Below are 23,561 nucleotides of genomic sequence, written 5' to 3' on the forward strand. Positions count from 1 at the left end.
ATTGACTGAAATTATCTTCTAGGTTAAAGGAACCTGTATGTATTTAAAGTTTTCTAAGTAGGTGTTATAAATCAATTACATTTTTTTACTGTGTTCCTTAAACCTCAATATGAATACCATTTATTGTAAATCACCCCTGATCTATGTATTGCCAGGGTGATGCTATTGTTTGGATGTGACCTAGGCATTGAGAACTCTGCTCTCTAGTGTTCCCTGATAAAATAAACCATACTTACACAATACAGTAGCTTATGCCTTAACTTGGATATATGCAATATTAAAAAAGCTAAATTGTGAACAATACCTCCACATTATAGCAATGGAATACCAAACATAAGTTGAATCCTTGAATGTGCATCTTGGTCCGCCCAGTGCGTGCCTGTCACAGCCTTCCTCCCTCACCCCCTCTGTAAGAGTGTCCTGCCTTGGTGTATGGTGTAGTCACAGAATTAAATACACATCCTGTTTTGAAAAAACACAATTGTCCATTGCTTGAGAACTGCTTTAATATATACAACGGCCTGTGTGTATATAAATTAAACACACATGCATCAATTGACTGTGATGTATGTGAACATTCATTACTAGGTAATGTTAACAATGATTATGTTTACATTTACTTTTTAATAAGGGTATTTTAGCACTTAATTTGCTTAAATTGCAAACCAAGGTGACACTGAATATTTTATAAATAGTTTGATAAAGTAACAAGATCAATAACTTTCAATGTATTTAAAAGTACCTGGAACCTTGAGAATTCCTTAAGAGTAATGTGGTTTTAGATTTGTTCCTGTTTTTAAATACCTTTCCCACTCTCCCTCTCTCTCTTTGCATGTATGCATGTATATGTGTGTGTGTGTGTGTGTGTGTGTATATATATATATATATATATATATATACACACACATGCCAACCACTTATTACCTCATACCTTTAAAAAAACAGAGAGAATCACACTTCCTGTTTGGAAACTTTAACTGCCATACATGTATGATAATTTCATAGATAATGCATGTATTTGCATTTCTCAAAATGTATGCTCTTGCAGGTACATCTTTACAAGCCACATCCTCCTTCTGACACATTTTTTTTTTTCCAAAAATACCAATCTTGCAGACTTCAGTGTCAAATTCACTTCAACAGGTGCTTTCATTCACGGATTGGGAGGCTTTGAGAAAACATTTATATCAACCAAATCTGCAGTAACCAGATCTTATGTAATAAAGGATGCTTCTTCTACTTCATTTGGTTTTATTGGCTGGACTGCCACTGAAAGGTAAGATCACGTTTAACGTTTTAAGGATTTGATTGTGCTTTCTAAAATATGCAATATTGAAATTCAAATGCAGTTTATATTTTACATTAATAATTCAGGTCAGATCCGGCCAGTGTTTCCAAAAGATATGAAATGACACACAGTGTATGTTAGGAAACCCTCTTTTCTCAGTCTTTATTAAAACAATACCAAGTGATATTTATAGATATGAAAATACAGCTGCCTCTATTTGAATGTTAAATGGCATTCAACAAAGCATTTTATTCTGTGGGTAAAATTTTGTATTTTTATTTTACTGTGCGACCTGAGATACTAAAGAATAACAGAAAACAAAAGGTTATGTCTGATTAAAATTGCAATAGACCCATGAAAGGTCTCCATAAAAACACAATGTAAAATCATTAGAGAAAGATTTTTTTAAGTGGGTCACCATATTCTCCATCCGTTGTGTAATACAACTGTCATAACAAAGTAACAAACAAAGGGCAATTTTCATAAAAACTACAATCCTACTTCATTCGCACATTTCTTTCCTAATGAGAGAAATATGTGGAGTTGTGTCATGTAACACTTTCCACAAACACTGCAAAATGAACACAAGTAAATTCGAGTGTTTCTTTTCACCTCTAAAAAAAAAGAATCTTTAGTGGCGGCTGCTTTCTAATGGGTGTAATTGGTGGTGCTTTCTTTTTCGGTTTTCCAGATGCCAGAATCATCTCTCAAATGACTGAAGGACAATACAAGGAAGTCCATGCTGGTGACAACTTCACTGTGCCCTGCCCGTATAATTGTTCCTCTGGTTGGATTCGTGCCACCTGGTGTGAATATACAGAAAATACTGCACATCCCAAGAAGTGTCAAAGAATCAACAATGTAACAAGAGAGGGTGATCTGTGCACACTGAACCTGTTTGTTGACAACGTGACTATGGAGAAGCACAACACACTCTACTTCTGCTCCTTAGAAGAGTTAGATAATCCGCAGCTCGTAGTAAAGCGAGAACGTGAGGTGCGCCTGTTGATTCGAGGTAGGTAAGCCTCCCAGAGTCAAACTGCAATGGCCTCTGCATCAATGAAAGCAGAAATTACTCTCTTATGGTTTTATTTTAAACTTGTTTTGCACTATGGTTCTTACAGAAGTCAATTTCCTGACAACAACATTCCAGTAACATTACAAACCTGTACATGCATTCTAATATTTACTGACTGCAATACTCATATGTACATATTGGCTTTGCGTATTTCAAAATGATAAGTTAAAAATCGCATAATCTGATATTTGAATGACTGTATTCCCCCTGAATAACAGGCTGTTAAAAGGGCCCAGAGTTACTTCTCTCCACCATATAACAACACTATGTAACACAATTTCTGTTCCTGGGTAGTAAGTGTTATTTCCTAATTGCTTATGCCCCAAAAATATAGAAAATGGCTGTTATTCCCCACAAACTGTGCTTTTGTGACCAGGACAGTGATATTTTGAAATGTATCTTATTTCCAATGAAAAAAACGGTGAATTTGTGTCTTTTGATTCACATAAAGTCAGAAAAAAACAACATATGAATCCAAATTAACATGTATTTATACTAAAGTAATACAAAAATGACTACAAAAGATTTAGAAGTGAGTAGTTTTGAGATTTAAGATTCAGTATAATTGTAAATCTCTGAAAAACTGCTCACTTCTAAATCTTTTGTAGTCATTTTTATGTGAACAAAAAGACACAAATCCGCCCATTTCTCATTGGAAATAAGATACATTTCAAAATATCACTGTCCTGGTCACAAAAGCAAAGTTTGTGGGGAATAACAGCCATTTTCTATATTTTTGAGGCATAAGCAATTAGGAAATAACGCTTACTACCCAGGAACAAAAATCAAATCAAATCAAAGACAAGGCAGTTGGGCACTTTCGTTTCAAAACAAACACACCTTTTGTGAAGACCGTGTGTTCTGCTGGGTTTGAAACAGTCAGCACAGCTCTATTCACCAGAGAGGTCCAGTGCTATTCAGTAAAAGCCTTTAAGCTGGTGCCTTGGGGACACTCAACTCTTTATATATAATGTAGTGACATCTGCTGGCACTGCCCAGCATCAGGGGCCATAACCCACTGTCAGTTGTATGCCAGGGCTCATGGGAGTGACCCTGTGGACTTTAGTACCTCTTTTCCACTGGCATATCTCACCTGACCTGGAACCAGGCTGGCGTGATGCCGCACGTTACCCACTGGTGATTTTGTGGAGCTGACCCTGAACCAAGCCGTGAAGGAGTTAACTGAACTTTTAACTGATCCTGTCATCCTGTGTGTTCCCGTTTGTTTTGAAAAAGCAGAATTGTGCATTGCTTGAGAACCTATACAGAACTGCATTAATATATATATATGCCTGTGTGTGTATTAAATAAAATAAATACCTACATAAACACATCTGCATCAATTGACGAGGCTTGATCTTCTGCTTAATGTCTGAGTCTCAGTTTATGGGCAATTTATTAATCTTTCACTCAGAACTACATTCTCTCTTCCAGCTCGTCCCAGCACTCCAGTGATCAAGACGGACGAGGAGGTGGTGGCTGGGAAGCGGCTGGCTTTGCGCTGTGAGACAGAGGGCTTTTTTCCGCGGAATGTGACCATGAACTGGTTCCACAATGGAACTCCGATAGTGGGAACTAATCCTCAGCAGACGATCCACACCCAACGCGACGGGACCTTCTCAGCAACCAGTAACATTAATATCAGTCTCTTGCTGTTGCATCACGATAGTGTGGTCACCTGTCAGATCTCTCACATTTCAGTGCCGGCCCCTGTGCAAAGCAATATCACCCTGAATGTGAAACGTAAGTATTAGATTTAGATTTAATCAATTAGAGTTTTAGTAGCTATAAAGGTGTGATTAGTGAGGGTCAAGGTTGAGGTTAGTGATAGGACTCAGGTTAAGATATCGGCTAACACATTTCGCTCTGGCAATGTTGTTTTGAGGTTGTAGTTTGGTTGTATTTTGGTTTTGACCAATATGACATCTCAAAAATATACAAAGGTCTTGTAAATCCTTACCACGCAGCATTCTGTGGCTGTTGACAGTAATGTTGTCAGCACATTTCATATGTCCATTGCATTTGAAACCACATCAGCTTGGTGTGCATGCAGAAAGTTAGTATATGTTTTCAGCCACACAAAAAAAAAATCCCGTCTGAAACAAGCGATAATTAATTTTATCCTTTTATACCCATGGTTCTTGCTTCAGATGCTCCACTATTTATCAAGATGTTCCAGGTCGGCTCAGCAGATGGTAGAAAGCAACCAGTTGACTCGAATACCATAATCACCACTGAGGGCTCTTCCCTGGAGCTCGGCTGCCAAGCTGATGGCAACCCCATCTCCTCAGTACGATGGGAAAAGCAGAACACAGACCTATCCTGGCAGGAGATTGATACACGGGCCGCTGAGCTGAAGTGGAGTGAAATGCAGGAGAGCAATGCTGGTGTCTACAGGTGTCTGGCATCCAACCAGTATGGGACAGCCAACGTCACCCTCACAGTCTTGGTTGAGAAACCTGGTGAGTGTCAATTATGAGGTACGACAGCTGGTCTAATCTAGGGGATTTTGAATTTCAACGCTAACGCCCGACTTAATCACAACTCAGGATTCCATTTTAGCTTTCACCTCATGCACAAGCACTCAGGTGGAAAGACCGAGTGCTGTCATTCCTCTCCCCTTTGCCTCGCCTTTCAGTAATACATCTCCCACTCCCACACAGCCACTTGCTAGTTACAAGACAGGAGGTTGTGGGTCGCTTTCTCCCCTGATCGGTGATCTTGCCGTTTCCCAGGGGAATTCATCTGGCTCAAAGTCTTAGCCGCAGCGATGGTGACCACAGCGGTTCTGTGTGCAGTAGTGGCGCTGTACTTCTTCTTCAACAGCAAAAGAAACAGGAAAGGTGAGATCCTGTACCCACTCCTATCACTGTCCTGTTTGGAGTCCCAAGTGGACACCTGTCAAGTGACTTTTACTTTAAACTTTTTACTTTAGATCATTACTTTTTACTTACTTTTTACTTTAAGCAAACTCTAATTAATATATCTAGCTAATCAACTAGAATCTGCATTCAAAGTATTATATGATGTGATTTCTCCGCTTAAGATTTGTTTCTCTCTCTTTTTCACAGACCGGCCGTCCATTGTCATATCCGAGAGGTAAGAGGCAATGAAATACTGAGGACAGTCATTCTTTATGCATCCCCTTCAAAAGGTCAACAATGTGGGCCTCCGTGAGCAATACACACGACGCCCACCTTAACTGTAATTCTAACCCCAGCCCGAAATCTCACTCGTGTTTTTACCACACAAGTAGGAGTATTGGGTAGTGTTTGTAAGTTGTTACTTTTGGCCTACATTGAGGAAATTGTTACATGATTAACTTTTTTGTTTTGCATCAATTTGTATTTTATTTTCTTAATAAAGGTTTATCTGATAGGTGTTCCTGTTATGTCAGCAGCTGACATCAGCTGGAAAATTGTCACTATTTTCCCTTAAATTATGTTCCAAGGAAAAACCTTTGTTATCTGAAGACCAGTTATCATCATCCACTACATAATTGTTCTGAAATACTTCCTGCTTTGTTATCAGTTTGTAATAATTGCTGAATTTGCAAGAGGCCTTTTTACCGACTTCCCCTTTCCAAAAATGTGTGCTTCTCTGCTGGCTGTCATCAGTGCTGATGTCTTAGCCTTGCACTATCGGGAAAACCTTCATTCCTGAACTCCATATTTTTGCCAACTGGTAGATTACCAGGCTTTATAATTACATTTATAATATTTCTTACAATATGAAATTGATCTAAACTTCTCTGACTGTCTTATTTACACATGGTGGAAAATGAACGCAGTGCTGAAAGGTGTTTCTAACTCCTACACCAGCACGTGCCCTCCATCCTGTGTGATCTAATCTTATTGACATAACATTAACAAGTACAGACCATCTGTAAAAAAGGGCAAAACATGTTTTTATTGCTGTGAGTTTCACTTATTACCTTCTGATAAGGGAATGATAGTCACTGCACATCTGTTTGTATAAATAGGGGAAGGTTTGCATTCTTTATGAAACTCTGGGAGTATAAAGTCTTGGGACGGTGAGCAATTGTAATGGTGAACACACGAGCAAGACATGTATATGTGTTTATTAAGTATTTAAATAAAAGTTTAAAATATTTAAAAGTTTATTAAGTTTATTAAAGATGTAAAAATGTCTGCAAACACACACTCACCTCAACCCAAGATACACCCAGACAGCAAACATGTCGTGACTGTAACTGGACTTGAATGGTTTATGTAAATAAGATGTTTTGAAAATGTATAATAAAATTCAAACAGGCAGGAAGAGAAGAATGTTGATTTACATCTGTGCCTATCTCTTCACAGTGTTGATTTTAATGAGACAAACAGCGAGGACAAGGACACAGAAACAGGTAGGAGAAAGCCAAACAATTTTCATCTCTTCTTCGGGATTAAAGTTCCAGTCCCTACAAATCCGTTTTAGTTCAAATTGTGATTAGAATATTTCATTTTTTAAGGTGACTATGCGATGATATGGAGAAGTTCAGCTTCGAATGACAACACAGCCGGTAAGCAGATACACACAGACAGTTGCGGGAAGTTTCAGTTAATTTCAGTTTCTCACACCCTACTCCTACCAGTGCACATGGGGAAAGCTCACGTGAATCAAATGAATGAACCACAAAACCATAATTACAACAGCTTTTCAGCTGCACAAGTCAGAGCTTTCATTTCTAGCTAGAATGTGACTATGATGTTCTGAGCTAGCAATGAATAGACTGGAGATTGCCTTTTCATTATGAGTATGAACATTTGCTAAAGCTGTATATGCGGTGAACAAAACAGCAGCACCCTTGTCCCAGAAAAGTGATTACACAGTGCATGCAACCTCAGCATGATGAGAGAACACGTCCCAACAGATCTTACTATGAAGCATAACTTGTTTAGGTGGGGGAAGAAAAACAGCCATTATTGGCATATGAACAGCCTACACTGTCAGACGGTAAACATAATGTGAACTTCAATGTCCTTTCTCTTTTCCTAAAAAGCGGGAAAAGAGGGATTGTTATGACCAGTTTCTACAATATTATCCAGTATTTTTATTTGTATTAAACGTTTGATTTCCCTCATTGTGTGAGGCTGAGCCTTGTGTAGATCAACAGATTTTATCTAGTTTGTTTCTCAAGATATGGATGTTAAATCTACAATCTTTGATCCATCCCAGACCCCCTTTTCCAGTTCTGCGTGAACACTATAGGTCCCTAATCTCAGTCAATGAAATAAACCTTGGGATTGTGTCTTGGCTTCCCCCCCTCCAGACTGCCTCACTGTTAATGAGGTCCCCTACGCCGACATCCTGATCACCGTGAGAGGGACCAGCACACCCGAACTCCGGCACATCCCACAGCTGACCATCGTAGACTATGGACAGGTGAGAGACACGAAGCACAGAGATTGTGCAGGCAATAGATGGGTTCAAAGGCTTTCAAGTAAACGGCAGGAAATGTGAATGAATCAAACTCATAGATTTCACTCAATGCCAATTTCAATGTGGATATATTTCCTGGATATACAGCTTGTGTAAATGTCATTATGCATCACTTAATTCTTCATATTGATCTAAAATACAAAGCACTCCTGTTTGCCAAGCACTCTCGTATTTCAGATTCCTCTTGGTCGGGGGCCTGGGGGCTTCAGAACCAAATATGTTGATGACTGCTGTGGTTGCTCTGCTCCTTGGACTCCATTAATCACCCTCCCCTGCTGCTTGCGTCTTTGTTTGCAGGACTGGAGGGACGAGGAGCGGACGGGCCAGCTGCAGGGGGCTCACTCAGTGGACAGGCTTCCTGTCCGGCAGCTGGAGGTCACCAGGCAAATGAGCACGAGCTCGGAGTACGCGGTCATCAACTACTGCAGCAAACCACGGGGCAGCTGACGGGGTAAAACACTGGATTCCCATGGATCCTTGCTCAAAATAGCCACTGGCGAGCCCCTATGCCAGCACTGGGTATCAGGTTTCCTCTTGTGACTCCCTGTGAAGCACAATCTGTACATTTACTGTCCAACTGAGGCTCCCTCTTAACACATCTTAGAGCCTAACGTTGTTTAGCCAGTGTGAATGTTGTGTCATTATCCTGGGATCATGTGAAAGGAATGGGGACTCTTGGTGATCCTGAATTACTAAAGAAGAAGTTAAAGAAAGCACAGACTCTTCTGATTCTTCTTATTGTTGTGACTATATGGGACTTTGTCATCTATGCTCCAAGGTCTGCCTGCCTGAGGATCTCGGAGAATAGGGCGCTGGGATCTGTAACGCCCTACAAAGGACTTGAGGCAGTTTCCTGAAAGAAACTGCATCTTACACTTGTATTGTAGGTGGAAGTTGTGTAAAACAGTTCTCATGTGGTCCTCGTCATACTTTCACTTTCCCTCGCTGCAATTGCTCCAGACTTCAAAGCCTTCCTCTTCCTGTTTCACCATTACTCTGAATGAGAGCCCTGACGGAAGAATCGCATCAGACACAGGCAGATATCACCCCTAGCTGCTTGTTGGATGTCGTGACAAGAAATGTTTCTCATTTGAACACTTGAAGCTTGAACACAACACAGATATCCACTGTCAGTGGCCATTATTTGTAAATATAACTCTGTATATATATATATATATATATATATATATATATATACAGTGAGGGAAAAAAGTATTTGATCCCCTGCTGATTTTGTACGTTTGCCCACTGACAAAGAAATGATCAGTCTATAATTTTAATGGTAGGTGTATTTTAACAGTGAGAGACAGAATAACATCAAAAAAATCCAGAAAAACACATTTCAAAAAAGTTATAAATTGATTTGCATGTTAATGAGGGAAATAAGTATTTGATCCCTTATCAATCAGCAAGATTTCTGGCTCCCAGGTGTCTTTTATACAGGTAACGAGCTGAGATTAGGAGCACTCTCTTAAAGGGAGTGCTCCTAATCTCAGCTCGTTACCTGTATAAAAGACACCTGTCCACAGAAGCAATCAATCAATCAGATTCCAAACTCTCCACCATGGCCAAGACCAAAGAGCTGTCCAAGGATGTCAGGGACAAGATTGTAGACCTACACAAGGCTGGAATGGGCTACAAGACCATCGCCAAGCAGCTTGGTGAGAAGGTGACAACAGTTGGTGCGATTATTCGCAAATGGAAGAAACACAAAATAACTGTAAGTCTCCCTTGGTCTGGGGCGCCATGCAAGATCTCACCTTATTGAGTTTCAATGATCATGAGAACGGTGAGGAATCAGCCCAGAACTACACGGGAGGATCTTGTTAATGATCTCAAGGCAGCTGGGACTATAGTCACCAAGAAAACAATTGGTAACACACTACGCCGTGAAGGACTGAAATCCTGCAGCGCCCGCAAGGTCCCCCTGCTCAAGAAAGCACATGTACAGGCCCGTCTGAAGTTTGCCAACATCCGAATGATTCAGAGGAGAACTGGGTGAAAGTGTTGTGGTCAGATGAGACCAAAATCGAGCTCTTTGGCATCAACTCAACTCACCGTGTTTGGAGGAGGAGGAATGACCCCAAGAACACCATCCCCACTGTCAAACATGGAGGTGGAAACATTATGCTTTGGGGGTGTTTTTCTGCTAAGGGGACAGGACAACTGCACCGCATCAAAGGGACGATGGACAGGGCCATGTACCGTCAAATCATGGGTGAGAACCTCCTTCCCTCAGCCAGGGCATTGAAAATGGGTCGTGGATGGGTATTCCAGCATGACAATGACCCAAGACACACAGCCAAGGCAACAAAGGAGTGGCTCAAGAAGAAGCACATTAAGGTCCTGGAGTGGCCTAGCCAGTCTCCAGACCTTAATCCCATAGAAAATCTGTGGAGGGAGCTGAAGGTTCAAGTTGCCAAACGTCAGCCTCGAAACCTTAATGACTTGGAGAGGATCTGCAAAGAGGAGTGGGACAAAATCCCTCCTGAGATGTGTGCAAACCTGGTGGCCAACTACAAGAAACGTCTGACCTCTGTGATCGCCAACAAGTGTTTTGCCACCAAGTACTAAGTCGAAGGGGTCAAATACTTATTTCCCTCATTAACATGCAAATCAATGTATAACTTTTTTGAAATGCGTTTTTCTGGATTTGTTTGTTGTTATTCTGTCTCTCACTGTTAAAATACACCTACCATTAAAATTATAGACTGATCATTTCTTTGTCAGTGGGCAAACGTACAAAATCAGCAGGGGATCAAATACTTTTTTCCCCCACTGTATATATATATATATATATATATATATATATTATATGTGTGTGTGTGTGTGTGTGTGTGTGTGTGTGTGTGTATACATTTCTTCTCATGTTTTTGTTTTAGTATTGTATATACAATAAACAAACGTGCACAAAAGCACTAATGAACAAACAGTGATTGGTTTTGTTATTTTACTGTTTAGATAACATGGTCAGAGACAAAAATATCTAATGAAAGCTGCTGCCCTGTCAGCTGTGATAAGTGTGGTGGTGAATATTGTTGGTAAGTCTGTATTGTACCGTTTTCACAATTAAGAGCAGTAACATAAGTATCTGTGCTGAATATTATAATAGGATGGTGATGGTTGGTTCAAGTCGTGTGCCTGTGCAATGAGCGCTCCTGCGCACTGGGAGCTGCGCGGTGTCTGTGGGTGGATCCGTCTCTCTGGACGGAGAGGAGAGCTGGGCTGAGCCGGCACGTCTGGATAACTTCTTTACAACCACCATTACTTACTGCGCTGCGCTTGGACGGCTGCATGTCGCGATGCTGTTAGTCTGTCGGGATCAAGCTGTGCGCATGCTCCGTGCCACTATTGCACTGGATACGGACAGTTTCCACTCGTTGTGTTGTATGCGTGACAATTGAGCTTTTAATCTCGGGTTATCTGACATCACAATAGTTTTGGAAGAAGAAAAGAGAAAGAAAGCCGTGCAGGTTGATGGGTGATCTGATGTGGAAATGGCTACCGTATGGTATGTGTGCCACGTTTCATAAAAGCCTGTGTAACATCGATGTATAAACCACTGTAACTTTCAGGTGTGCTCTGTTACAATGCTCTTGTGTGTTTCAGTGTTGATTTGGCCGATGTAACTATTTTTCACTTAGCTAATGGCATGGGCGTTGCAATGGCAAGGCAGGCGCATTTAACCTGATTAAATGTGTTTCTTTTATTTGGTGGTGTCCTCCCCTTAATTGCACTTAATCCAGAATGATAATTCAAATGTGATGCTGTCATCAAATGCGTCCTAGCATACAGGGATCAGTTACCATCTGCACAGAAATCTGTTCTAGAAATAGGATAGCTATGTCTTGCGTGAAGTAAATAGAAGTTAAATAAAGAAATGTAAACCAAAAATAATAGCATTGTCCATTATGAATGTGGCAAATATATAGATATAAATGAGTAAGCGCACATTTGCATATAGGTATAGGCTCCACAAAACGTGTTGATCTGAGTTTACCTACATAAATACATTTGGATCTTTTGCAGATCATCATCGGGGTAAAATCATTCCCGCACTGTGACATTGAAATGCCGTCTCACCTGTGCATGTGATTGTGCATCTCAATTATTTCTGCAACTCAATCATTGGATTGTAATTTCACTTCCGTTATCTGGTTGATTTATTGAGCCAGAGGGGGTTTCATCGTGGCTTGTAACTTGTGACTTTTTCTTCACAACATCCAGCAGCGACCACAGGAATATGCAACGGTTTTGCTGTGTCATGTTTCATTGCTTCATCTTCTCAGAAATTAGCCAACTAGATAAGAAAGTTTGCAATCCAGAGGAGGCCATTCGTCCCATCGTGCTCGTTTGGTGTCCATTAATAACTAAGTGATCCAAGGATCCTATCCAGTCTGTTTTTGAATGTTCCCAAATTGTCTCTTCAGCCACATCGCTGGGGAGTTTGTTCAGATTGTGACGCCTCTCTGTGTGAAGAAGTGTCTCCTGTTTTCTGTCTTGAATGCCTTGAAGCCCAATTTCCATTTGTGTCCCCGGGTGCGTGTGTCCCTGCTGATCTGGAAAAGCTCCTCTGGTTTGATGTGGTCGATGCCTTTCATGATTTTGAAGACTTGGATCAAGTCCCCACGTAGTCTCCTCTGTTCCAGGGTGAAAAGGTTCAGGTCCCTCAGTCTCTTAGTAGGACTTTCCCTTCAGACCTGGAATAAGTCTGGTTGCTCTCCTCTGAACTGCCTCTAGAGCAGCGATATCTTTCTTGAAGTGTGGAGCCCAGAACTGTCCACAGTATCCAGATGAGCTCTAACTAGTGCACTAGTGTACAGTCTGAACATTACTACACTTTTGACAATATACCCTAGCATCCTGTTTGACTTTTTTATTGCTTCCCTACATTGTTTGGATGGAGAAAGGAGTCTACGTGGACTCCTCACTAGGTCTTTCTCATTTGTTACTTAATCTAGTTCTATTCCTCCCATAGTGTAATTATAGTGGACATTTTTGTAACCTGCATGTAATACCTTGCAGATGGATGGATATTTTCTTTTTGTATAGCTTTCCATGATGCATTGTAGTGCCTGAGCCTGTCACTGTGTGTTGTAATAATTGTCACAGTACCCACTGTGGTGCTGAATTTACACTCCTAAAGATAGATATACCAGTAGTATTAATGAACTGAAGTTCCCCTTGTTGTAGTGCATCAGCCCCGGGGTTTATTTCAGTTCAACAGCAATTATTCAGCGGAGAGGAGAGACAATCAGATATGTTTTCCGTGGTAGCGTATACGTCATTGATGTTCATATTTACTCAGGCGTTGCTTTCTCCCATGGGACTGTCACAGATGTGGCTTTGTTTGAGTAATGAGTATGACTGGTGGCACCAGCTGTCTTAACGGGGATTTGTGCGACCACTATCAGAGATGTGCCTTTTATCCACATGCTCATCAAGGGCCAGTATTTCGGCTGCTCCTTCATCTTTTACTACAAAACTTGAAAAGGGTGCCAGGGTTTTGAGGACATTATATTTAGAAAGTCAAGAGCCCGTGAAAGCTTCGGTTCTGGTAGCCAATTCTTTCTTATGTGGAATGAATTGAAAACAATTATTCTGTCCTGCCAGAGGACACAAAGTGAAATATAATAGTGATTTTTTTTTTGTTACTATTCCTTCTACAGTAAAATGGTGTTACCTTCGGTGCTTAGGTGTATTCATAATATAACGTCTGTATGCAGCACGCCTTCTGCCTACCCAGCTTTCTGTCTGATGTATTGACCCCACAAACTGGCACCCGAGTGTCAAAAAATGATATTTATTGAGGATTTGAATTATTTTTCTGACTTTGTTAGATTAGAATTTCAAAAAGTTAATACTCTGTGAATATTGTCTCAGGAGGCTATTCTTAATGTATACAATCAGACTGCATTGAGGTGTATGCTTGGTATTTGGTAACATCTGTTCTTCTTGTGTTACAGTTTACTTACCAGGGTATTTCCACTCTGACCTCAACCGCTCGGTTTTAGTTGCTGAAACAAATCCATGACAGGAAGAAGGAAATTAAGGGATTTCACGGAGTCAGGATGTCAAAACTGTGGTATGTGTGTGATGGAGTAGTATTCAGGGTTGGGAGGGTTACTTTTAAAAAGTATTCCGTTACATAATACTGATTACCATGTTTTGAAAATAATCTGTAACCTAATCCAATATATTACTCCTTAATAAAGGCAAGGGACAAGTCAGCAAGGTAATCAGATTACTCACATGACAGGAGGAACTGTAACTGGAATACAAGTATCATCATTCTGTAATCTGACTACGTAACGCCGCTACTTGTATACCGTTACTCCCCAACCCTGATAGTGTTGTTAAACATGTATTTGCAGCATCTTAACTTCTTAACCTGTTCTTGTTCTTGTTCTTCTAAATGCAGCAAAACGTCTAGTAGGGAAGCTTTCTCCATGTTTACTCTCACTTTCACTAAGCTTTTAAATTTCCCTTAATAAAGGGAAGGGGCAAGTCTTTATATCGCTGTTCAGTCACAGCTTTATGTCGCCAGTTCAGCCACAAGGGACTATTCTGGAGACATCCGACTGGGTTTTGTTTGATATTTGAACACACACCTTCCTTCCTTGCGCGTTTCCTCCCACACCACCAAATAGCCCCTTCCCTTTGGGCCACCTTGGAGTTTTACTGAGAATCGAACACCATATTTTCCAGATAGTCTTCTAACAAAGGCTCACTCTTAATGTATATAGTTTTTGTTGTTGTTGTTGTTCTTTGCTGAGAAAGTGAGTGTTTAATCATCTGTAGTAATTAACTCCAATTATGTTTTACAGCTGGAATATGATGCAGATCGTCTGTGTCCTGGCAGTTTTTCTTCCCACTGTGATTTACACAGCAGGCAAGTCAGATTCTCCATGATATTTATCTTCTCGTGCTTCTGTTCTGCCATAGAGTTGTTTTTTCTTCACCATCATTTTGTCTTTGCCTTAGTTCCTGCTGTTGACTGATGGGTGTTCTCATTTGTGTATTTAAACAAGGGCAGTGTTTTGTATATATAGGGTGCTTTCCATAAAAGCGCTGGGAGCAGCAGTCTAATGGTGTTTGAAATGCAGATAGATGTAGCCGTAACGAGATGAGGTGAAGTGGATCAAGTATTTTCTTTTGTTGGAGGACATTTTTCTTTCTTCTCATGTTTTATATCACAGATTCTTGCAAGTGCGAGAATCAGTTTAAGATTGATCGAATTTAAGGATTAACATGCATTCTTAGATGCAACTCAATGAAAGGGAGTGGTGAGCTTCCGGGCCTTTTTGATCATGTGTGCTACCTGTATGTAATTACCAGTGAGATGCCGAGGTGATGCAATCCATTCTCACTGTTTTTGATGCTCACCTTTACAGAGGTCCTGCAGTGTCAGCATGACTACAAACAAATGCAGTACTTCAGCTGGAAGTTTGGAGACCAGCAGATTGCTTTTATGGATTTTAAAAAAACATGTAATGCAGAAGTTGGATACAAATTAGACTGTAAAACAATAAAGCCTACTGATCACCTACTGTACATCACCGTCAACGACATGAATGGAAGAAATGCTTCAATGTTCAGCTGTGATGTATATTCTGAAGATGATTATACAACTACCAGGGCTAGAACCCGAGGTAAGATGCAAGATCCATGTCTCTTCCTGGGTTCACTGTGGTTTCCTAAATAGTGGTAGTGGAATAAATACTGTTCATTAAACTATACTTATTAGTAGTGGTATAGTTTCAGAGTTTGGTGAACAGTGTACGCCGAACCAAACTCTCAATTCACTGAAATGTCTCTTGGCGGAATCGGCATTAAACAAAGACACAATAGTTAATAGGTATAGTTTTAAGAACACCATTTATTCAACCAAGGGTATCACCAAATATGTTTCAACAGAAGGGTGTGAACACTTTTGACTACAGCTGTAGTTACTGTAGTAAACCATATCAATACAAATAAATAGATTGAACTGAAAAAGAAATCAGTCTGGTAATGTTAGTTTAGATTCTGATGAGAGTGTTAACCCCTCGCTTTCGTTTGTATTGTGTTTTTTGACTGGATCTACTGCTTCTGTGTGGTTTATATTGAATAGGATCAGTTAATTGTAAATTCACCATGATCAGTTTCCTTTTCTTTTTGTGTTGGTCTTTCCAGCATTTGCCAGCTGTATAGAATTCTCCCCTGCCGGTAAGAGATTATTTTCCATATATAATGTTTTTTAATTTGCTGGGATCGTTTCCTATATGCATGCCAGAGGTGCTAAAGTCTCATATTTTACTGCCTGATAGTATTGATGACCACCAAAGTAAGAAATGCCCCTGCTGCAACCCTTTCAACAGTTTTTTTTTCTCCCCGTCTATCAAGTGCATGTGTTCAATTTCAGGCTGAAGTCTAAAATCTTCCTGTGTAGCTATAACTGTTCATTCTAAAACTGCCTGCAAGTGTGTGTGTGTGTGTGTGTGTATGTGTTTGTTTTAAAGAAAGAGCAGTTTCTTGTTTTTAGTTCGAAACCGATTGAACTTTTGTTGGCTGCACTCCCATGGGCACAAATGAAACGCACACCCCAGAAGTGTGTCAGGGATCAGCATCCTGACTGTGTTGTAATGTACTGCACTGTGAATTTTTTTATTAGGGACCAGTAAGCACTTTTTAACTACTTCCCCTTTTTCTTTTTGTCCACAGCTGCTTTCATGGGACTTCTGCTGCAAATCATCCTTTCACAACTGTAGTCAGCTACTAAAGTGCTTATTTATAAAAGATATTTAACGAGTTACAGAATGGAATAGAATCAAGTCATTTATTCACTTAAAATCAACTATAAACAAATTGAGAACCACGGTGTCAAGGGCTTGTAGTAAATGTAAATGTAAAAGGTCCTTATGTAGTCACTATAACTTGGTAGGATACTTTGCCGGTGACCCACTCATCTTGCACATCAAGACAAAAGCATTGAGGACTAAGAAACTGAACTAAAGAAATTCTGATCTGTCTTGCTGTGCAATCACTACGGTTCAGTCTTTTGAATGACTCGGAGCTCTTGTGCTGGATGTTGCCAGTAAAGTTTAACCCTGATTTCAAATGCTTATTATTTTAAATGATCCCTCTGTGACTTTCAAGACCGTGTGAAGTGGCAGATTGTGAAAAGTGCACGGAGAAAGATGTCTCAGCCCTGCTGGGGAAGAGGAGTCCATTTCATTTCATGTCTGTTAATCAGCAGACGGATGTGCTGCTGGTGGGAGGATTTGATGGCAGACAGATCCTGTGACGAGTGAGTTTTGCATTTCATCTGGAAAGGAGCTGTGACAAGCAGTTGAGGAAACTGGACTTGGGAAGATGCACACGAGAGACTCAGAAACGGTGCTGTTGTTTGCATCTGGATAATGGATTCCCCTAAAACGGATGAAAAGGACGGAACTTGTAGCATTACCACACTGTCTTTGTTTAAAACAAGGATGACTATTAGCAAAAATAAAGCATGTCATCACCAGACCAGGTTTTATGAGTCAACCGATTACCAATTCGGAAAAAAACAAACATGTTCTAACAGCTCCACAACTTGCGTGTATAGCCCAAGACACATAACAGTCTAGGCTTGATTGAACACAGTGGGTGAGGGGAGGTGTGCAGGTTGTGTGTGTGCGTGTGTGCGTTGGAGGGATGTGAATATTGGATTGAGTTGGAAAAAATTACGAACATGCTAGAAAGATATGCAGGCGTCCTTCGAACTGAACAGAAATTATCTGATTTTGCACTTGCTTACCAGACTACATATTAAAGTTATGTACTGGACCACAGTGTATGTGGTCAAGCAGTGTGTGCAGCATTTTCTGCATTTTTTGGTTTACAGAAAAAAAAAAGTAGATGTGATCGTGCAGCTCTGTAATTCCCCTAAAATGCCAGGTTCTGTTTAGCAGTTTCTACGGTCTGATTCCCGGGTGAGCGCTGATTAATATCAGGAACTGTCGTACCTCCGCTACACTTCCCCCAGCTTTCAGATCACACCGTTATCAGATTGTTGCTTTAACCCCTTTCATACTGTTCTAGAAACGGGTATTCATTCCAAAGCAGGTTTAATTAATAATGCTTAATTGTTCATTTCGTTTCACTGTGTAAGTTCAGATATCAATGTTAAGTGGTCTCTTAATGTTTTCCAGAGCTGTATATATAGGTGTGTGTGTGTGTGTGTGTGTGTGTGTGTGTGTGTGTGTGTGTGTGTCAAACCAGACATTTAATCTTATAAATGTGTTTTTCTTTCTTCAGAAACATGTTCTTGTATTGCCTGAAATGCTTCACCTCCCCCACCCGTCAGCACATAGCTGTATGTCATTAATGCTTGTGCAGACATGGAATGAACCACGAAAACAAGCTCTGCGTTCCCAAACTGAACACAAGACACACATACTAAAACACAGCAGTACGCAGGGTATTTCCTGGGGTGGCAGGCCAGCAGTGACCTTTTGTAAAAACATAAATAAAATTAAAAATCTTGTACAGAGAGAGCCCTCACTGAAAACATCTGTCAAGACTGACAGTACAGTTGGGTTGTTTATATGCCACCGGGGTACAATTCACAACACATTCCTCTGCAGGTCACACTGTGACCGCTTTTAAGATGCATTACGAGCAGAGACCATTTGGAGATCTGTAGTAATCAATGCACGCCTTTTAATTGCATAAAGAGTGCTTCATCAGTCTTGGCTTGCACAAGCTGTGAACTCCAACCCAGCCCCCAACTGTGGTCGTTTCCTGTTTCACACAGACAGCAGGGCAGAGAAGCTGACATGCAATGGTTGGTTAGTGATAAAGGGGACATAACTTAAACACTTGACCGTAGAGAACCGAGCAACTTCACACAGTGCGCTATTATAGATCAGATTAAAACAGTCTGGGTTTGAAATTAATAGATGATGATGATGATGTTTTGATATTTGTTATAGATATGACATTGTTTTATATCTCCCACAACATGGTCACAAGTCTTCAGTCTGGTCAGTGACAATATAAGCCCACCACTTCCTGTGAGACCAGGTTAAGTCACAGACACTCGCCTCCATTGTTGTTTTATTGTGTCTAAAGGACGATTTACAAATGTTCAGATTTCCACTCCAAACCTTCACATCACAACCTACTGCACTGTCCAGGATGTTGGCAATGGCGTTGGTTCAGACTTTACAAGTCACAGGTAAGGTAACTGTGCTGGGCATTCTGGTAAGAGTCTTGTCTTGTACTTCATTGACCTCATTCAATTACCGGTAACTAGGTCCTGTGGAAACGGTGCAGCTGAGATAAGTACACGATGCACACAACAAAGATTTGTGGCTCTGTGTCCATTAGTAATGTTTTAATAACATGATAAACTACATTGTCAGTTTGCATGGCTAGTTTTGCAACATTTCCAACTTGAAATATGTGTGAACAAATATGATACCAGTAAGATGCAAGTAGGATGGTTTTGTGTACAGGTTTGTTAAATACATATTGTTTGAAATTGAATCTTGATGTTAATAGCAAAGGATTCAATATTCAATAAGCAAAACATATTAGAGCCAAAGCAGTAAACATTTTTTCTTTTACTTTTCATGACAATTTGTTTTTGTCTTTGATAAATAAGTTAATATTATGGCCAATGAATAACCCAATTCAGAAACAACGGGAAACTTGATATGTTTACTGCAGCTGCATAACCTAATTTCAACAATGTGTGTGTGTGTGGTGTAAAATTAACAGCTGCTTTATAAAACATTGTTTGCATAGCCAGTCAACAAAAGCAGTTCAGTTAGAGCAATGCCATGTATAGAACCTGAGAAATAAAACTGAAAAGAAGAACCGGACAATGGAAAGTTTAGTTTCATAGCAAAGTTGTTATCCTTACGTTTCTTTTTTTAGATATAGAACGTGGTATGTTAGGGCTTGTTAAACCATGTCACTCTGGATAAGACTCTGGTGTCTTTATATTGTATTTATATTTAATTATAAGAAATATAACCATTAGTAGTAGTGTCTTATTTGACTGAAACCTTTCATATATTGTCCGCTACTCCTTTATTTTTATCTATTTGTTTGCAGGACTCTTTGCCTCTAGTGTCAATGTTTCCCAACTCCCAGTTATCCAAGCTGTACAAGGCCAGTCCGTCACAGCTACATGTCTGTTCAGATTCACCAATAAGAATTACACCACAGACTATGGAAAATGGTTCCGACAGAACGATGGACAAGACAGAGAGTACATTAAAAGTTTGCATCACTGTGAGCCTTCGTCTACCCTGTACAAATGCAATGTCACCGTACAATTCCCTGCTGTTACTCTGATGGACGCCGGGCACTACAATTGCGAAATCAAGGTGCCATCCCCCATGAATCCGGTGGATAATGTTGGGAATGGGACAGAGCTGGTGGTGCATGGTAAAGTACAATCAGTTCTGCAGCATTCCCATGAATAAAGTACTCCTGGGGTTTCAAAACGTTTGATTTCAACGATCAAATGCTCAAAGCTCTGGCAAAATAAAAAAACGTATTGTGTAATGGGTCAATTCAGCATGTTTCTGTGTCTCTTTCTGAAGCTGGACTCGGCTCAACTCCTGACTGACTTCTGTCCTGTCTTGCAGCGCCACCCTCCATGAGTGACATTATTAAAAGTGCTGAGACGGTGATGGCAGACATAAGTATCAGGTTGACCTGCAAAGTCAATGATTTTTTCCCCGAGCCCATCAGCATCGTCTGGTATCTTCAGAACACCAGGATGACTAACGGTGTGAAAAGCATGCCTCCTCTGAAGGGCTCTGAAGGAGAGTTCTCCGTCTACAGTCACCTGATGCTCACCCCTAAAGCAAAAGACCAAGGACTGAACTTCACCTGCCAGGTCCATCACATCACACTGTCCGCACCCATGTCCAGGAGCATCTCCCTGAGTGTGAAATGTAAGATTTAACACTGTTTGCTTCCACCAGAAACTGTGTGCACTGTTAACAGGTTGTCACTTTCTCAGATCACAGTTTAAAACATGAGGAATCTCTCAATCTTTGACAGAAGACACTGTATATATTCCATATAAGTATATTGCACTTATTTACCTCTGAGATTGTGAAGTGGAATTTTAAACAGTGGTCGGCGCTGCATTAATGTTCTAAAGCATTTCTGGGGAAGAGAAACTTGTGTCAGTAATGCTTTATGCTAAAGGATACAAGTATCCACTTCTGAAAACTACAATAGTAATCGGTACTTAATGCCTGGCTGTCATTTTCAATTTGGTTAACGGACAATAAGCACTGCCTTTTTTTCCTTCTCATGTGTAAATACAATGCTAATGTTTGTGTTAATTATAACAAAATGGCGACCACAAAACAATCGTGACAATATGGTGAAGTTGTATTAATCCTGGTCTTCAGCGGTTCTCCGATTCCTGAATCCTAACACAGCCTCGGTCGATGTCTCTCGTGTTGGTTGTAGATGCTCCCACGAACCAAACGCTGTATCACCGTTCATCTGATCAGGATAAGCCCCGGGTCCTGTCCAGACGTAGGATCTACACCCCCCCAGGGTCCTACCTGGAGCTGCAGTGTGTGGTGGAGAGCCAACCGGAGTCCGTGGTCAAGTGGTTAAACCCCGGGGGCACCATGCTGTCAAATGCATCCAACAGCAATGCGACCCTCACCCTGAACCCGGTGCAGGAGAGGGATGAGGGGATGTACGAGTGCAGCGCCACCAATGACTACGGGTCCGAAAAAATGAAAATCCGCATCGACGTCAACCCAGAAAGTAAGCTTTGCTCCTGTTTTTCAAAGTGTGTTTCATTTTAGAAGGAAAGCAAGTGTGACATCCCTGATCTTCTTCCTTTAAAAGACACAACCACGCTGAACTCACTGTGACTTAATTTCCCCTGCATTCAGGTACTCTTGCGGTTAGATTGGTCACATACCCATTGTTTGTGATAATTGTGTCATCTTTACTGCTCTACAGCAGATTTTGCAAAGGTAAGTGAAGTTTCAATGGTCATTTTACTACAATGAAAGTAGTGTCTAATCATTTATACTATATTTACCCTGTTTTTTAATTTTCATCAGCTGTTTCCTCCCCTTTTCAACAGATCATTTCCAGTCCATCTTCATTAACGCAGAGGAAAATGAAACCCTGGAAACAGACAATCTTCCATAACATGGGCCGGTCAAGAGTACTCCTTCACTGACCGCAACACAGTTGTAGCAGGACCTATTGTTGACGAGGCTTTGGGAAATCAATACACATTCAAGAGTGTTTCTTTCATCAAGAAAGTGTTACAATTGTTAAAATATTCCATAATCTAAACTACTGCACCTTGTACCTTTTTCTGAATCTCATTTGCCTTTTATGTCATCAGTCAAATAAAAAGTTTTTGTTTAGCATTTTTTGCATTAAAACAATTAAAAATGTCCTGTTTTTTTAATCTTTTTAAGAATAATACAAAGTAAATTTTCTTGCTGTGGAGTGGAATTGATACAACCCTCTGAAAAGATGTTAAGACATAAAGACCTGCAGATTATAAAGGGGACTAAAACAGGAGCTTGTATAATTTAACCCTTGTGCCCAGCCTTTATCTGTCTATCTATCCATCTATCTATGAATCCATCTAATACTAATAACATATATAATAAGCATCATCATCATAATAACTTGTATTACTTTGTATTTGAAGATACTCAGACAGTACTGTATGCACAATATATTACTGAATATTTGCAAATGTGTTATTTTTAATGGTAGTATTTAGGTTAATATTAGTGATATTGTATGTTATTAATGTAAGAAGTAGTAACAGAAACTAGGTTAGGAGTGATAGTATGTGACAGTAAATAGGTTATTAGCAGTCGTATGAAGCATGTGTGTAGTGTGTACGGCAAGAGAAATATGTGCATGTCAGAAGGAATGATAATACAGCAGCGTCAACTGCACTGCACTACAGTATATTACACTGATTACACTATTAATACACACTGCACAAATAAGGTACAACCCTGCACTACACTGCACTGCAATACCTTATACTACCGCAGTGCTTGCAATAGGGGAAAAAAATACTCTGTCTCACTGTGCAGCTCTCGGTTGTGAGATCTATTGAAGCATACTTCAAATATAATATAATCCTCCAATCTACATTTTCAACATCATGTTATGTCATTCGAAGCCAAATTGAAAAATCTTTCAGTAGTCATTCATTCCCGGCCCGTTAATTAGCACAGTGCCAAGTGTAAATAGGTGTATCCAATAGCCTACAGTTGCATTCATTAAACAAGGTCCTCGTTGTGTTCTGTATGGGGAAAATTAAAGTTTTAATAATAATACTTTAATTAAATACCACATAAATGGCATGGTTTTCAAATGGGGGGAATAAGTTGGTCTCAAAGTGAGTCTCTCCAACACCCACCTGTGGGTTCCCCAAGGATTCAATACCATCTTGGAGGGGCTGGCCAGGGAGGTCCTGAGAGAGCAGCTCAAGGACATCCCGAGCTTTGCTGCCTCGTATTTCCAGTCCCTGCTCAAAGAGAGAGAAGGTATCCATCCATCCATTCATTCACTTCATATCTGTGTCCTACATGGCTGCTTTGGTATCCATATGTGCCTACAGTCATGAACGACAGACAAACACTGATGGAAACAATACACAATACAAATGCAGACCTAAGAAGCAATCTTTGTGTTCGCAAAGCCTAATACTTCAGCATATAAACCCACAGAAATCACTGCCTGAAACAGATT

The 23,561-nt window shown here is 40.3% G+C and overlaps 2 protein-coding genes across 4 annotated transcripts; both read left to right on the plus strand.

Annotated features, from left to right (window-relative positions):
- Positions 1–1,140: 1,140 nt before the first annotated feature.
- Positions 1,141–8,988, plus strand: LOC136753689 (signal-regulatory protein beta-1). The gene is made up of 10 exons (XM_066710002.1): positions 1,141–1,276; positions 1,980–2,303; positions 3,801–4,109; positions 4,517–4,828; positions 5,102–5,209; positions 5,438–5,465; positions 6,689–6,735; positions 6,841–6,891; positions 7,642–7,754; positions 8,109–8,988. Exons 1-10 carry the CDS (start codon positions 1,228–1,230, stop codon positions 8,256–8,258), a joined length of 1,491 nt encoding a protein of 496 aa, XP_066566099.1. The 5' UTR covers positions 1,141–1,227; the 3' UTR covers positions 8,259–8,988.
- A 1,869-nt stretch (positions 8,989–10,857) lies between these two features.
- On the plus strand, positions 10,858–22,237 carry LOC136753695 (sialic acid-binding Ig-like lectin 14). 3 transcript variants are annotated; one of them, XM_066710016.1, is made up of 11 exons: positions 10,864–11,322; positions 13,778–13,896; positions 14,639–14,703; positions 15,206–15,463; positions 15,987–16,019; positions 16,515–19,014; positions 19,899–20,234; positions 20,438–20,749; positions 21,279–21,587; positions 21,719–21,802; positions 21,916–22,237. In XM_066710016.1, exons 6-11 carry the CDS (start codon positions 18,921–18,923, stop codon positions 21,981–21,983), a joined length of 1,203 nt encoding a protein of 400 aa, XP_066566113.1. In that variant the 5' UTR covers positions 10,864–11,322; positions 13,778–13,896; positions 14,639–14,703; positions 15,206–15,463; positions 15,987–16,019; positions 16,515–18,920; the 3' UTR covers positions 21,984–22,237. The 3 variants fall into 3 exon arrangements, with proteins under 3 accessions (XP_066566129.1, XP_066566120.1, XP_066566113.1); XM_066710032.1 differs by having other exon boundaries at positions 10,858–11,322; positions 16,515–20,234; XM_066710023.1 differs by lacking the exon at positions 13,778–13,896 and having other exon boundaries at positions 10,862–11,322.
- Positions 22,238–23,561: the final 1,324 nt, after the last annotated feature.

Source organism: Amia ocellicauda, chromosome 1 (assembly GCF_036373705.1).
Source record: "Amia ocellicauda isolate fAmiCal2 chromosome 1, fAmiCal2.hap1, whole genome shotgun sequence".
Classification (NCBI taxonomy): domain Eukaryota; kingdom Metazoa; phylum Chordata; class Actinopteri; order Amiiformes; family Amiidae; genus Amia; species Amia ocellicauda.